The sequence below is a fragment of the Acanthaster planci genome, linkage group LG08 (assembly GCF_054643075.1).
Source record: "Acanthaster planci isolate LZ-2023a linkage group LG08, COTS_SCS, whole genome shotgun sequence".
Taxonomy (NCBI): domain Eukaryota; kingdom Metazoa; phylum Echinodermata; class Asteroidea; order Valvatida; family Acanthasteridae; genus Acanthaster; species Acanthaster planci.
The window spans coordinates 8,025,439-8,041,459 of NC_141784.1; the positions used below are offsets into that span (position 1 = coordinate 8,025,439).

General features: G+C 45.6%; 1 protein-coding gene across 4 annotated transcripts in view; it reads left to right on the forward strand.

Moving 5' to 3' along the window:
- The window catches only part of LOC110988546 (histone-lysine N-methyltransferase 2C-like), a 56,287-nt gene that overhangs the window by 13,184 nt on the left and 27,082 nt on the right, over positions 1–16,021 (forward strand). For 3 of the 4 annotated variants that reach the window (XM_022252185.2, XM_087139557.1, XM_022252183.2), the window contains 21 exons: positions 92–272; positions 946–1,060; positions 1,782–1,975; positions 2,587–2,695; positions 3,412–3,508; positions 4,146–4,330; positions 4,813–4,935; positions 5,210–5,320; positions 5,634–5,759; positions 6,120–6,224; positions 7,038–7,219; positions 8,384–8,548; positions 9,409–9,578; positions 11,013–11,219; positions 11,691–11,813; positions 12,367–12,495; positions 13,272–13,381; positions 13,923–14,138; positions 14,777–14,894; positions 15,345–15,476; positions 15,878–15,991. In XM_022252185.2, coding sequence (XP_022107877.2) covers positions 92–272; positions 946–1,060; positions 1,782–1,975; positions 2,587–2,695; positions 3,412–3,508; positions 4,146–4,330; positions 4,813–4,935; positions 5,210–5,320; positions 5,634–5,759; positions 6,120–6,224; positions 7,038–7,219; positions 8,384–8,548; positions 9,409–9,578; positions 11,013–11,219; positions 11,691–11,813; positions 12,367–12,495; positions 13,272–13,381; positions 13,923–14,138; positions 14,777–14,894; positions 15,345–15,476; positions 15,878–15,991 — 3,012 coding nt within the window. The remainder of the gene's footprint in view (positions 1–91; positions 273–945; positions 1,061–1,781; positions 1,976–2,586; positions 2,696–3,411; positions 3,509–4,145; positions 4,331–4,812; positions 4,936–5,209; positions 5,321–5,633; positions 5,760–6,119; positions 6,225–7,037; positions 7,220–8,383; positions 8,549–9,408; positions 9,579–11,012; positions 11,220–11,690; positions 11,814–12,366; positions 12,496–13,271; positions 13,382–13,922; positions 14,139–14,776; positions 14,895–15,344; positions 15,477–15,877; positions 15,992–16,021) is intronic. The other variant, XM_022252186.2, reaches the window with a different exon arrangement.

The following is a 16,021-nucleotide window of genomic DNA, read 5'->3' on the forward strand; positions in this document are numbered from 1 at the left end:
ATCACAATCATTCTTACTGGCTGCAAATTGTCTCAACCTGTTATGTGTGTTTTCAACTATTTTTGTTGCTGATGATTGATTGTCTGTCCAGTGGATGAAGAGGAGCTGGAGTGTGTCATCTGCGAGGCCCCGGGCAACCTCCAAGACCAGCTCTTCTGCACCAGCTGCGGCCAGCACTATCACAGCACGTGCCTGGACCCGCCCGTTGTTGTTACGCCCGGGGTCCGCGCTGGCTGGCAGTGTCCGAACTGCAAAATCTGCCAGACGTGCAGGTATGTCGCTAATGCTCCACCTATCATCCATCCTCGTCGAAGGTTGTGACTTTTTTTTAACCCTAACCCTGCCAGATGCAGGGTAGGTGTTAAAGTCTGGCATAATTTGTTGCACTGGGCAATCAACAGCAGCCGTGCAAACTGGTCACGTTGAGGCAACGGGAGCTGGTCCCATTGAGCAATGCCACTCCTGGATCCTGTGGGAGCTGGCATCCGCGCCCAGACTGTTTGGCCATGGCGATATTAAACCTGTTGGATCTTGTTGCACTAGGCAGGCAAGCCACTTTGACAAGCAATGTAGACTAATGCGTGTGGCAGTGTCTCTTGCCAAATACCCCTGAGGGTTAGGGTTAATTTAATTTTTCTTTTTTTTTCTTTGTGTAATAGGTGTTTGTTCAAATATATTTACTGGACGTCTGCTAAAAGATTTCAGTTCTTGCTACCTCAGAGCATTTTTTTTCTCAAGGAACCATCCTTAATTTAACTCGTGGGCATGTCAATGTTTGCTGTAAATTTGTACACACTCTGTTGCAAATTAACCATGTGCAAAACGCCATTTGAGCATGAAGACAAAGTTGGCCATACATTACTGTATACAGTAACCACATAGAGTCTTTTGGGTCAAAATTCAAAATATTAAGCTGTTGCCATTTTCTCTTCCGATGATGGGCAGACAACCAGGTGACGACAACAAGATGTTGGTGTGTGATACGTGTGATAAGGGGTACCATACCTTCTGCTTGCGCCCTGCTATGACCACAATTCCCAAGCACGGCTGGAAATGCAAGGTAGGCCCCTGCCCTGTTACCAAGAAAGCATCCCGACAAAACCTATTTCCTGAAAAATGCTGTGAAAGTGACTTTCATCATTATATTGGGCCATAGCCAAGATAGCTTGAAGGAAAGACACTGAGTGAATAAGAAGTTTTGAATGTGTGAGACAATTAACAATAATCTTTGCTTGGTAATATGTCAGCAAATTTCTTCTACTGTTCTTTGCTTTGCAACTAAATGTATCTGGTTGTGGTAGTGAGAAGGGAATAACGTAATGGAGCTTGTGTAATCTAAATTGCACCCTATTGGGGGTTCTAGTTTTTTGGAATGCGCTTGTGAAACTTTGGTAGGACTGTTTTGGATGGAAATAATCAGAATACAGGTGATTGCACTTCTTACTCTTACCATTGTCTTTTTAACCCCTTTACTTTGGGAGATGGCAAGAGCCGCGGCTTTATGTGAGGATTAGTGCATACCACACATAGTCTATTCACCATGCAGCTTCTGGTTCAATGGAGCCTGCTGCTGGACAAAGCCCTCCATTCAGGGCATACCACAGCCCAGCAGTCACGGTCTAAAGAATTACCGACGCGAAGGGGTTAAAAACAAAACAAAAAAACTTTTGTGCAAGAATTACCTATGATAATAAAAGGTTGATAACAGTGTGAACAAGTTTCCACTTTTGCTAGGAATATCCCACATTTAACAGAGGTCCCTTTTTTCACCCCTCTCCAAGAACTGCCGTGTTTGTGGGGACTGCGGCGCTCGCACCCCCGGCAGTGGGCCCAGCTCCCGCTGGCACCACAACTACACGGTGTGTGACTCGTGCTACCAGCAGCGCAACAAGGGCTACTTTTGTCCGATCTGCGGCAAGGCATACCGACACCACACGACCCACAAGGTCATGGTGCAGTGCGACGTCTGCAAAAGGTTCGTGGGTCTCGGGGACTGCTTGTGTTTAATCACAGGGATTATCCTTACAATTTTTAGAACAGTGCAGTAGATGTCGTGATGACCCCCTGTGCTCTGGGTCTCCTCAAAATTGTCCACTCTTTCACTGTCTCAGAAGTAGCATAAATGTCTGGGAGTCTGTGTGTGACTTCCACTGCGTTCCTTGCGCTGCTTGCTGTGAAAAGGTCGGGAATAACGCCAAGTTTTTATAAGCAGCATCACCCAGAGGTAGAGGATTGAGAGGCTTTGAACGTTTGAAACACCAGATAATCAAGAGAATATGGATGAAAAAAGTGTGTTGAAATGTTTCAAGGGGTATTGTTCGTTGAAAAAAATTGTTGCGTTCACTTTCAAATTCTTTCAAAGTATATTTGAGCATGCCTTGCAGTGTTGTTAACCTCAGAGAAAGTGCATGGGTTATTGTTTTCTTCCTGTTTGACGACTTCCGTGTTTGAGTATGTCGGGTCTTAGTGTCCTTAATAATCTGAGTCAATAGGAATTGAGATTGGCAGTACTAAAAGGCATCATCGGAAACAGAGCACCATAAACTGCTGGAGAACAGGTCACTTACAGCTCTTGTTTGCTTGCAGATACATCCATGCTGACTGCGATAACAGCGACGTGGTGACCAACTACCAGCAGATGAGGGCCGCAGGACAGCGCTGTACCTACGAGTGTCGGGACTGCAGGCACAGACAGGTGGGTCCGCCCGCTAAGACATCACCCGTGTTCCTGAAATCCAGGGGGGTGCTCCTTTTTTCAGCAGTCTAAAGGTTCACCCGTATTCTTTGCCCACTACATTCGAAGGAAGAACAGAGGAATGATATCTCTGAGGGCGCTCCAGTTTAGACTGAATTTACTGAGTAGAATCCAAACCTCGATCTGGTTCCCTCTATCCACGTTGCTGTATTCACCAATGCCATACAGCAGAAATGTGAACCATGCTGAAAGTAGCTGAATGCATTGAAATGCACTGTTGGATTTTATTGTACCATACAGTGCAGTGAATGAACACTAGTGTTTTACATATCGAGTGAGACTAGCCCAATTGCGTTTACTGCTAAATTGTGGCATTATGCAACCCTTCTCCAGTGGTGCAGTGTGTTGCATTTTATAGCAGAGATGGGGTTCATATCGTCGGGTGCCCAGCAGAAGGGTGTAAGTGCACTTAAGCCCTTTCACTGGGAAGCATGATCACAGCAGAAAAAATGTTCCCGGCAAAAGGGCGAAAAGAAACACACATTCACTGTAACCCCCAACTTAGAATCTTCCCCGATTCTCCAAAATCAACCGCTTTGCCGTAACACCATGGCTCGTTCTTTGTAGTTGAGTTTTCAAGGGACTCCAATCCCATTCAAAAGGAATCATCTCAAATTTTGTTGTTTTTTTCCTTTAAATTTTGATGTCACCGATAGACAAACCTGGAGATTGGCACAAGGTTTTCTGAAACGAGATCCAGCTCCACCACAATATACAGTGACTCCAGCTGCACAGACACGGGCGACAAAGAAGGTATATTTCTCCTGTGCAAAATATCTGGGGTTTCTTAAGAGTAAGAGGCGGCAGACGACAATGCAAATGGACACGTCTTTGAAAGGATCTGCAAAGGCTGTGGTTTGTTGGCTAGTTGTTTTTTCTGACTGGAGATGGTGCTTTATTGGACATGTAAAACTCTTCTGCATATAATTTACATATAATTTAATCTGCATATGAAAACAGTAAGTTTGCTGCAAGTCTACAGAGTACTTTAACCCCTTCACGCCGGGATTCTTTTGACCGTGACTGCCCAGTATGCAGAGCTCTGTCCAGCACAGGCCTGCTATGAAACCGCAGGTGCATGATGACTAGAATGTATGTGTGGTATGCACTAATCCTCACACAAAGCCGCGGCTGTCAATGGTTCCCCGGGATGAAGGGGTTAATGATAGTATATATTTTGGTATGAAGAATACCAATGTCACTCTTAGTCACTTTCTCTAGCATCAGGTATGCAGAAGTTGGAGCAAAACGTTTTTTCCATTGTTCCAGACAGTCTTCCAGCAACAGCTTCGAGCACTCTAGTCACAATTTCCAGATGACTTGTGTACCAGCACCTTGCAGCATAATTCTGTTTCTCTTCCCTTGCTCCTTTGTGCTCTCCTCTTTCCAGCCGGCTATGTGCCCAGGAAGAGCCCTGCTGCCTCGCGGTCCTCGCCGCGGAATGTCGGCCTGACTGAAGACTCTCTTGCCCAGTCGCACGAGTTGGTAGCCAGCATGTCCACATACAACGAGGACAGTCTGAGCAGTATGGACACTGACTATGCTGGAGGAGACGAGCCCAGGAGAGTCATAGAGGTAAGCTCCCCATCTGGGCCCCTTGACCCGCGTCATGTAGACCTGAACAGAGTGTCAAGGATCTGTTAAGCAGCAACAGCTGTCAAATGTTGGTGCTACTTTGACTGGGAACCTACTTAGCTCAGCAGATGTATTCCCAGCATGGCAAAGATCTGTGCTAAGCAGTTACATTTGACCAGAGACCCATTGTTGGGCTGGTTCCCTGTGGCGTCAATAATATTGATGGCAGACAGCTGTTGATTGTTCATGCCCAAGATGACCTCTTCTGTATTTGTGTGCAACATGTATGCGTGTCTCCACGAGTCCTTAAACAGCCATCATAATTGAAATTGTTCAGAAGCAAAGCAATATAAAGAAGTTGAACGTTTTTTCTAATTGTAATGCACTTTGGGAAATCTGCAAAGAAGTTATATTCTGCGTGGTCAGTGTGTCACTTCCTGTTGTCTTACCATCTTTCTCCACTGTTAACGTTACCGTCACAGCGGCCTGCCTCCTCATCCACAAGCCACGCCCATTGGCCCCACGCCGGAGGTGGTAAACCGTTGGATAAACTCAGCCAGTTGGGACCATTTGGTAGGAAAAAGTTTGGAGTGGGAAGACCGCGGGTAAGAAAGCATGTTGTTTATGTCAGCTGATTAATCCAGTACTTGCACTATTGGTCTTAAAGAGGTGCTCTATACATTGTTGGTGATATCCCGATGAGTTGATACATCTTCAAGGCAGCAAAAAACTTTCTGTAGATTAACTTCAATATCAAGCATTTACAAAAATATCATTGTCCTGTGTTTTTGAACATGTACACAACTCTGTTTCCGTTTAATAGAAACTGTAAGGGAATGCATCTTTTGATCTTTAATGTTGTCCTGTCTTATTATTCAGGGGAGAGGTGGTTTTGTCGGCAGAAAGAGAGGTCGACACCATCACTCGGGTGCCAAACGAGGCCCCAAACCCAAGAACAAACTCAGTGCATTGCTGCCAACAGCCTCTCAGGTAAGTGCTGCCTCTGTGGATGACACTAAACCAGACGATTCACTTCATACTTCGTGCGAAAGTGAACCCAAAAGCTAACTTGTGCCATCAGATCAAACATTTGCGCTTGGAGGTCACCAGAGTCAAACACACCTGAGCCCAAAGCAAATATCAGTGTGAACCTGTCATGAACACTTCGCCTTTGCATGCACCTGAATGATAACCAACCTTCAGAAAAAAAAACGAGACAGTACAGCAGAGTCTGTGATAAAACTTCCATTTTTACTTAAAAGAAAAATTGACCTTTCAATTGAATGGGTGCTTTACCCTCCAGAGCAACCTCTCTTTCACGGTGGACAACAGTGCAGAGAAGAAGAGCAGCAAGGATGAGGAGGAAGACACGACAATGCACACCACGGTGGTCCTCTTCTCGGCCAGTGACAAGTTTACCAGTACACAGGTACAGTTTGGAGGCTGTGTCCGAATTGTGTGGCTGGGACTAGCGGCTTCTGTAGTGCGTGTGCTACATCCAGCTAAGTCAGAACACAAGACACGACCTAACTTACCATCGTCCATAGCCCCTTATGCTTCTCTGGCTCGTTTGCATCTTTTCAATCCTTGACTAAATCTTTGAGTCTGTTTATTAAACAAGATGTCCAAAAAAAGTCTTTATGCTGACCAATGCAGTATTTTTACTGGATCCTGGTATGACCTGTGGCATCATAATTCCTTCTGTTACTCAATCACCATTGCCAGCTAGCATCATCTCTCCTTACCCTCCACAAAAACATGGAGTGATCTTTACCTTTTTTCCTGTCAGGACATGTGTGTGAGCTGTGGCAGTTTCGGTCAGGGTCCCGAGGGAAGGCTACTGACCTGCTCACAGTGCGGCCAGTGCTACCATCCCTACTGCGTGAACATCAAGGTACATTCAAGACTGGTGCAACATCTTGCTGTTGAACCAAAAAGGGCGGAGATCTTGTTCAAACGTCTAAGTGAAACGAGTGGAGATTATCCCACCAAGATCGGAGCTTTCCCACTGTCTTTGAGTTCTGTGAAATTTCAGTTCACCCTGGCAAAGGGCTTCGTTATGATAGCCCTTAATGGCTGTCACCCTTGCAAATCATGCCCTATTGAAAAATGGCCTGCCTTGAGCACAGACTATAAGAAAAATATTGTGGGCCACCTAACCTGTCCTGGAAAAATCGACTGTAGTGTTCGCAGATCATGAAATTTGGTGTTGAAATGGCTTCAGACATCAGCGGACAGACTCCTCAAGGTATAAATAACATGCAGTGCAGTGTTACTTGGGCAGATATAGATAGGCACCCACTTCCCATCAGTTTAATGTAAGCCTCTTGATGACTTGATTTTTCTTGCACACAGTGGCCCCAGATGTTAGGTAGGGGTGGCTCCAGAGTTGTTTCAATTAACTCTCCTGAGCGGTCCAGTGCCCGTTTTTAACGGTTTAGAGCCCCTGCCGACATAAAGCAGAATGCTCTCGCTGTGACTGTTAATAGAACTTTATATAGTGACGCTTTGACTGTTAGTGATTGATAAGCTGTGTCTACCAGACGGTTTGTGGTTGGCCTATCTATAAAGTAGAGCAGAGGAGAGGGAATCTTATTTCTATGTGACGGTCTACGACCAGGGGAGGGTGAAAAGGTGATGTTTGGGCATTTGGTCAGGTGTTGATGATTCACACGTTTTGGGTGTTGTGTCCCCCTCCCCCCCACAGATCACCAAGGTGGTGCTGTCCAAGGGATGGCGCTGCCTGGACTGCACCGTCTGCGAGGGCTGTGGCAAGGCCAGTGACGAGGCGCGGCTCCTGCTGTGCGACGACTGCGACATCAGCTACCACACCTACTGCCTGGATCCGCCCCTACTCAACGTGCCCAAGGGAGGCTGGAAGTGTAAATGGTAAGTGACTTGAGTTCAGTACCCACTCCAACCCTAGCTGTTCTGAAGCCGTCGCAAAATTGTTCACGTACCCTGGGTTTTAAGTGTTGTTGAGTTCTTAGAGGTGTTATGTCCTGTTCTAGTTGTCAGAGTTGCTTGGGTGTAACTGTCACCTGCTTCGATGAAATGAAAGTAAAGTCATGAAAAATCACTCGTTTACAATGTTGGAGGAAGGAAAAAGCTGCTTTCTTACGGTATACACAACTTCTGGTATTAATAAGTGATGTTTGGTCTGGGAACTGCTTTTAGAAACCTGTGGATTTAAATGAGTTCAGTCAACACATCTGTGTCTTTTTAAAAAGATGCAGCAGCACCTGAAATCTCCTTATGACAAATTTATGCCCATTCTGAATTGATTTCCCTTGCCTTATAAAATCCGGTTGAAGTGTTTTTTTAGCCTCAAGCAATGAATCGTTCAGAATTTGTATGCATTCAAAACTACAATTCATAAGTTCAAAAGGTGTACGTGATGAAGCAAAATTAGCTCATTTAGCATCCCCCTGGTGTAGGTCTCCATCATTTGTATTAACCACTTGCTGCCTTGGAGCCCAGTTTCAGGTATGGTTTCTTTATACGCAATGCCAGGCTTCCCGAAATTGTACAAAAAGAGCTGGGCCTTGTATCAAAAAACTGTACTCGGAACCAAAGACCGGGCTGCTGGGAATTGCCAACCAATTTTTCAGTTGTCAATAGCGGAGGAAATCTGTCGCTGTTTTGAAAGATTATATATTAGCTGCATGCTAATCTGGCCCCTATTGAAAAGAAGCCAGCAGTGCACTGTTGTGCCAGTTTCGGGAACAAAAGAAAATTACATAGCCCCGCAAAATCTGGGCTCTTTTTACAAGGCTGCAGGCCTGGCTTAAATACTATGACGTCAGCAGATGTCTGTCTGATTAGAGTTGCCACCAGACAGTCACTCAACGGGATTTAGGCGTTCAGGAAAAAAGATATGAATTTTTGAAGATTTCTGAAAAATCGCCCGGCATTAGACACTGCATTTTCAAAAGGCACTGGCAGGAAGTGGTGAAATAGCCCAGTTCCAAAAACCCCCTTGATGAAGCATCAAGTGTGTGACATTGTTCCCAGTTCCAACAGAGTGTCTCTCCTGTTTCTTCTTTTGTGAAGGTGTGTCTGTTGCCTGCAGTGTGGGGCCTCCTCTCCTGGCACTCAGTGCGAGTGGATGAACAACTACACGCAGTGCGGCCCCTGTGCCAGCCTCAACCAGTGCCCCGTCTGCCTGCTGTTGTACACCGACGGCGACCTCATCTGCCACTGCTCGCACTGTGACAGGTAGGAGCGGCGCTTGTTGGCCGTCGGTTTGTTGTCTGTCGGGGGTTTCGATAAATGGTGCAGATGGGAATGAGTGGGTCTGAGTAATGTACATGTACTTGCTTTGCACACTGTGATCCATCTTTCAGAAAAATGCATGGTTCTCAATGCGGAAATCAGTTGAATTGTTTGTTTGCCCAAAGCTACATTTATCAAAGGAAAGTTTCTTCCTCTTTGATGTGCAGTCGATCCTTAGGTCATTTCAACTCTGGGGGGGAGATTGGGAGAACACGGTTTTTAAGTGCATCATGTGAGGTGTCCAGGGCCGATCATACACAGTCCAATTTCACCTTTTCAGGTTGGAACAAATAATGTTTGTACAGAGTATCTAGCCTAACCACACAACATCCTTTTTTTATGTCCTCTGTGTAGCACTGTCTTTCAATTCATGTGTTTGGCACAGTTGACTAAGAATCTGCTGCTTTCTTTCCCTTGCATTTGCTAATGACAGAAACATTCTCCTTTACTGCAGATCTTTACTCAAAGGCAGCTTTGATACTGTACTTCAGTGATTTCTTTAATTTCGGTTTGCCTGACCCTTGTGAAGATCCAAATGAGCCAGATCAGATCAGATTGAAAAAAAAACAAACCAAAGGACTTGGGAACAAAGTACTTGCACGATTCCATAATAGGACCTGCTGATAAGCAGACCTCGCATGCCCATCCAAATGACCTTAGACACGCTTCAATTTAGGCATGTGCTGTTGGAAGACCAGACTGGCTCATTGGACAATAAATACATGTAGGCCTGACATGACTAAATTGAAGCTCAAAAAAAAAAAAAATCGGGAATCCTGACAGTTGTCCGTCCTTGTGTGCAGATGGTTACACGGGGAGTGTGATGGCCTGACCACGGAGGACGAGGTGGAAAAGACGGTGGACAAGGGCTACGTCTGTCTGCTGTGCCGTCCCCACACCAAGCCCGCGGAGCCCAGCCCTGTCACCGAGAACATCCAGCCGGTTATCCCCGTCACCAAGCCAACTGAAATCGGTAGGTGGCAGTGGGCTCAGAAACGGGAAGGGGCAAGGTTGCTTAAGTTTGCTGACTCAGTGTGGGGAAAAGAGAAGGGAGTTACTTCTAGAATTGCGACAGGGTTCAGGAAAATTTGGCCAAAGTGTAAGAGTATTACTGAAAAATGAGGGTGACCATGGGAAAGCCATAGAACTTTCAATTTTCAAAGTTAACATATTTTCATGGAGTGATCAGAGTTAAACTACGCATCTTTATCACACAAGTCTTTCACTCTTCTTCTGTCTATCGTATCTGGGGATGGTTTTTTTCGGTTGTTTCTCTCATTTGGCCGTAATGGTTTTCTTTGACCCTACCTTAGCATCTTTTCACCGCACCTTCTCTGTCATAACATTGTGCTTACCGTTGCTGTTTTCTGTGTGCTTGTGGATTTCATCCAGTTACAGAAACTTGACTGCATCAAATCATGTATAGTGGTCACATGTTTTTTTGTGCGTATGTGTGCATCTGCCTGGTGCAGAGCAGCTCCCTTTGTAGTAGTGACAAGAGCGCCCCCTAGCTTAATGGAAACTGGGGATGCAAAGTATATGGACACACAGTCCAAGTAAATTACCCATCTCTGCAAACTTAGAACTGCCAAAAAACCATCTGCCATCTTCCTTTGGTTCATGTTGCACCAGAGTATCAGAATTTGTTCTCCCTCCTAAAATTGATCAAAGCAGCCTGCAGGCTACGTTGACTTGGTTCATGTAATTAATGTGTCTGGGACCGAATCGGGCCAGCGTAGCTGAAGTACCTCCTGACAAGTCTCCGGGGGGAGGGCGGGGCAGATGACAGCTGTTCTGTTGGGCAACCCAATAGTTGCAGCAGTGCCCTCCTTGCGAGTCCTGAAGAGGCTCTGATGCACACACATTGCTCGCCCATTCATCTGGGAATTAGGAAGGGGCCACTCATTTTGTAATGCGCAAGCAAGAATTGTCGTGCACCAAGAAATTGTCCGGCGATTACAACAGTGTTTTCTGAGCCACTGCCGAAGAGGAGGCTTGAGTCTTTGCTTCGTGATATTACAATTGCTTATCGGTTTGAGTCAAATGCCTTTGATTTATTTGAGTTTCACTTTCCTTCATCTCATTATCAACCTGACATGATTCTTGTCCTCCATTGCATGTCATTCTCCATTTCTGCATATCACATCCATTTCTTGTCCCCTGTGATTACGCCACTCTTCTTTTGTTGGGAGGTGCCCATATGCAGTACCCATCACATCTTCTTTTCAAGTCATTAACCGCAAAAATGTTCAAGCCTCACTGTGAGTGCAGTCTGTAATCATTTCAAAGTTAACTTAATTTTATTGCAAAAACTTGACAAAGACGACAATGTGTTGTCAAACAGTCTTTCAAAGATTGCACCATAATAATCTGGGTCCTCTCGGTGTTCTCTTTGTTGGCAATGCAGAGTCTGCCCCTACGCAGTTTTCGTTTGAAGGCGTGTCCCTAACTGAGTCGGGATACCGACATTTTACTAGTCTCTCCTCCAAGAAGTCACGCAGCCGGCGTCCCTCGCTTAAAGCCGGTAGCCTGGCCATTCTTAAGAGCCTGGCCGATCCCAACTCAGAGATTTCGGTCTTAGCCGAGGAGTACGGTGGTCGCAACATTCACAAAGGTATAGCTGTTAGCCAGGCTACCAAAATCTGCACCATTTTCAAAGGCTCGGGTTTTTCCTGACAAAAATTGTTTTTTTCTTGGCACTCTCAAGGCTGTCCTGAATGTGGGTTGGGAGAATATCTAATTCATGTGTCAGCTTTTCACATTATCCATCGTGTTTCATCAGATCACATTTTTTATTTTCTTTGCTTGTGACATGTTTTATGGTAATGTCTTCCCAACACTGCTTGTATAAAAAACTCTGTGCTTTGGTACTTTGTGGGTGTCGTAAAAAGCCACATTCATGACATGCACACCCGTGTACTGATTTTATAATGCAAGTCAGAAACTTTATTGAGCTTGTGTCATTACGAATGTTGTTAAACAACCAAATTGAAATGTCTGACTTTTGAATGCTCCCTGTGTCATCTGTATCCGCATATATCAACAATCTCCAAACTGGTTTCACCTTCCGACCCTGGCATTGCAGAGTTGAAAGACAAGTACAAGGACCGAGAGAGGTCAGAGGGCAAAGAGGGGAAGCATCACCACCACCACCATCATCACCACGATAAAGAGAAGAAGAAAAAGCACAAGGGTATTTACAAGCCAGGTGGGTGGCATCTCTCTCATCAGGGGGGAAGGGGGAGGGGGATAATTTCAGCTGTCGGGGGGAGGGGGACTTAAAACCACTTCATCTATTCCTCCAGCAGTGTACAAGGTGCCTTCAACCTGCAGCCCAGTTGCTTCAGGCCCATGCGTGCTGGGCTAACTCGGCGGGAGTGGAGAAAATGGTGTTGTGAGAGAGGCGTTTGACCTGTCACGACAGAATGGCGTTGATGCAGCTTGTGAAATTTTGTCCCGATTGCGTGATACACAAAACGGATGCAAAATCTGAGACAAAACTCAGTGTGCAACATTCCTTAGGATTGTCTAAGGAGTGTGGCTAAATTACAGATGGTGACACACAAAGTAGGGCTATGGTCTGAAAAAAAAAGTTGTGTAACAAAGAATGTTACGCTTTCTCTCTTTTAGAATTTCAAGTGAGAACCTCCTGATATTTTCAAGTTTTGGCTTCAAAAGTTTGCAAACAGCTTATCTGCTTCAAGTTTATCAGTAGACTGAAGTGTTTGTTTGCCATCGTTTGCTTCCGTACTTAAAATCAGGGGTGGGAGGATTCACCGTGCGACCGGTCAAGTTTGGCTCGTCAAGTCGGGGGGCTTACAGTCGCAGCCTGTCGGAGGGCGCTATTGAGAAGCACCACCAGCCTGACATGTCTGAACCCAGCACTGACGGTATGCGAACATTCAGCCTTTTTCTTATAGAACACCTGGGAAAGAAGCATTTGCTGCACAGATTCTGGGGCAAAAAAGGGGCAATAGATTGCCAGTTGTGTCGTCCAATCATTTTTTGGGGGGGGTTATGGATTTCACGGAAAGATTCCGTGCATGATAAGTTCTTGCAGGCCTTTCTCTCCAGAGATGGTGAAGTTTGTAATCATTTGTTAACAGATGAAATGGAAAGTAACAGTAACGGGTCCCACACTTCTTAACTCTCCTCAAACCACCTGTGGCTTTTGATGTCAGAGGGCTACTCTCCAGCCAGTAAAATCCATGCATAGATAGGGGGTTATAAGACCAGTCCAGTGACCAGAAATAGAAGCTGTTAGTGTGGCAGCACACACTCCCTTGGGGGGCTGTGCTCACGAAATACCTCTTGGATCAGCAGGGCGCTGTGACTTGCTATTAAAATGCATGGGTGGCTCAATTGTGAGAGCATGCTTGTGAGTGTAGTACCATTGCAGTTAAGGTTTCTCTGATGACTTTGATGGATTCAGTGCAGTGTGCATTTGGCCTGTCCTAGGTTATGTAAATACGCCAGTGGTTTGCTGCACACCTTTTGGGATTTGGAGGATTTTTATAAAAGTTCCAGGCTGAAGTTTATTTGCTCTGCTTCTGTGCTGTACACAACAGCCTGTTAGGCTGTCACGGTACAGTGCTTAGTTGTGTTCAAAGTAAGTCTCACACACAGGGAAGATTTCTCAACGTTTTGTACACTCTTTTTAATACAGGGGAACGAAGTGGTTTCATTAGCACCTCAGACCTCCACGGCATTGAAAAGAAGAAGAGACGAAGGAAGAAGAAGCCTAACTTACAGAACAGCTTCCCCTCATATCTTCAGGTAAACACAACCGTAAACTTCCCCTTTTTAGTGCCAAGAATTTGAAACTGGGAGTATTCTGCATTGGATATGATCACAGTGGATGGAGTTTTAGTACCTCGCATTGAGAGCTAACAGTGTGGAGTTTTTGGAGTACATCCGAATTATATGCACAGTGTAAGTTGCATGCAAGCTCGTGAGGGTCCCCCGTGGTAGCGGAGAATCCTGGAAAACTCCTTGGGGGAAAAAGTTGTCCCGAATAGTCCTGGAAAAGTCATTGGATATCAAGATCATGCCAGGGTTACCTTTTTACGGTTGACTTTTGATGAGACAACAGAGCAATAATAAATATACAACGTGATCCTTGTCAGTGTAGAATAGTAGCTACAGCAGTCTAGCAGTTCACACTACCAAACAATTTTTCTCTGTAACATTTTAGTCCTGGAGAGTCCTGGGAAAAGTCCTTGAATTTGGTTTTCAGATTTCTGTGTTCACTCGTAAACATTAAAAATTGGATTACTCGATGTGTTTTTTTTTTGTCTTTTGCTTTCGGCAAAACCAGGAGGCCTTTTTTGGCAAGAGCTTGCTGGACTCCAGCAAGAGCAAAGAGGGGCTGGAGATCTCGGATGAGGAGAGCCGACCGCCAGTCAGCAAGGAGCCCGAGAAGCCAAACTCCCACAGCAAGGCCTCACCCACCAAGACGGCCCGCCGGGCCTCCGAAGCTACACCGCAGACCGGCCAGCCCAGCCAGCAGAATGCCTCAGGCACTGGTGCCGTGGTGAGTTTGTTGTCTTGTATAGTGACAGGAAGAAATTCTCTGCTCCTGGCGTTATTTGTAAGAAACTAATGGGGTCCTATTTGGAATAACTTGTTCACTGAAGGGCTTTAGTGACTAGTTGTAGCCTGTGTGAGTGCAAATGCTATGGGAATCACTCAGGCATGGGGGTTGAGTAACCAGCATTGCACTCACATGTTATGACTCATGGAGTCCCTGTGTGTTTACATGTCATCCTGTATGAAGTGGTTTAACCCCTTCTCGACGGGAATTTCTTTCTGAAAGCCGACTCCAAGAATTCCAGCCTCGCTTGGCCACAAAGGCCACCTGCCAAGAGCCAGGATCTGCCTTCTTTCACCGTGTTCACTCGAGCGTGGACCCAGAATAATAGCTGTAAAGCGGGCTGAGGATCTCAATTTTTACGGCGTGTTTTAACGCGTCCCGGCGTGAAGGGGTTGAGGGTTTTACCAGATACTCAAAATGTGAGCTGTTGAGCATCCTAAAGACAATATTTTGGCAGCAAATATGTCCACTCATTTAGATATTTTTGGAATAACCAAATTCTTGATTGGATCGATCCAAGTGGAAGGTCAGTCCTATATGTAAATCTTGTTTGACTCTTCTCCCTCCCCCCCCGTCAGTCCCAACCGCATGTTGATGGAGGCGACCTTGGAACGGGAGACGACCCGCTCAACTTCCTACCCCAGGAAGAGTTGCTGGGCATCATCCTCGGAGACGGACTTGGGAAAAACGGAGAAAGTGAGTTTGGTTTGGTTTTTTCTCTCTAGTATTTTTTAAAGTGAGGTCTGTTGTGCTAAGTGTTGCAACAACAAAGGCAAACTTAGTTGAAACGAATCGCTTCTCATGCGCATGGTTCCTGTAGACAAGATACGGGGGCATAATTTCTCAGGATATTTCAACATTTCAGACATTTTGACCCCAAAACGGTTAATTTTTTAAAGTTTGAATCACTCATGTTTCGCTACATTTTAGTACTTGGGCGTATATGATGGAACTTTTGTCATGGAAGTGGCTAAAAAGTCACAGTATTTTATCATATGTGTATATGTTGGTGAATGTAAAGTCATATTAAAATTGGAGAATTCAGGACTGTCAGAGTTAATGTTATAACCTCGCTGCTAGATTTTGGTTGGGCTTTCTTTATCCCCACTTTCACCCCTGACTACATTGCCATATATCTTTTTTTAGGTCTCGATATAGACTCCATTGAAGAACCTGCCCAGCCGTCTGGGGACCACAGCGAAGGCGCACAGCCCTCCAGCAGCAATGCAGAGCTGGATTCCATTCTCAATTACAACTTGGGCCACATGGTCCCGGATGGTGAGTACTCGAGGTTGGGCTTGGTCCATGTTTCCACCTCTGGCCACTCGGTCCCAGGGTTGAATTCTGTTCGTGTTCCCAAGGTGGGCCATATTTGGCCATGTGGTAAACACCCAGGGTTGTTTTCAACTTGGTCCACTTGGTCCTTCAAAGTGAATAATCGAGGACGGATTTTGGCTTTGTTTCTTCCTGAGGCTGCATCATCTCTGGGGGCACGTACCCCTTATCAAAAGGATTGCTGTTATTACTTGCATTTCTTTGAAAGGTTAAGTTTAGTTAAGATAGATCATTACTTGACTTTAGGGATATCACATCTCTCACATTTACTGGATTTCTAGCTGGGCGTATGTTCTCCCCAGTTGACTTGACGCCTCCCATATTTTTTTTCTTCCACATTGCAGATCTTGCCCACATTGACAGCAAAGAGGTGGAGGACCTGTTCTCTGGCGTGCTGAGTCCCACCGAGCACGGCACGACAATGGCCACACAGTCAGCCATGACGGCATCCATGGCCGGTAAGTCCAACCCAGGGAATCGCCCGCAGG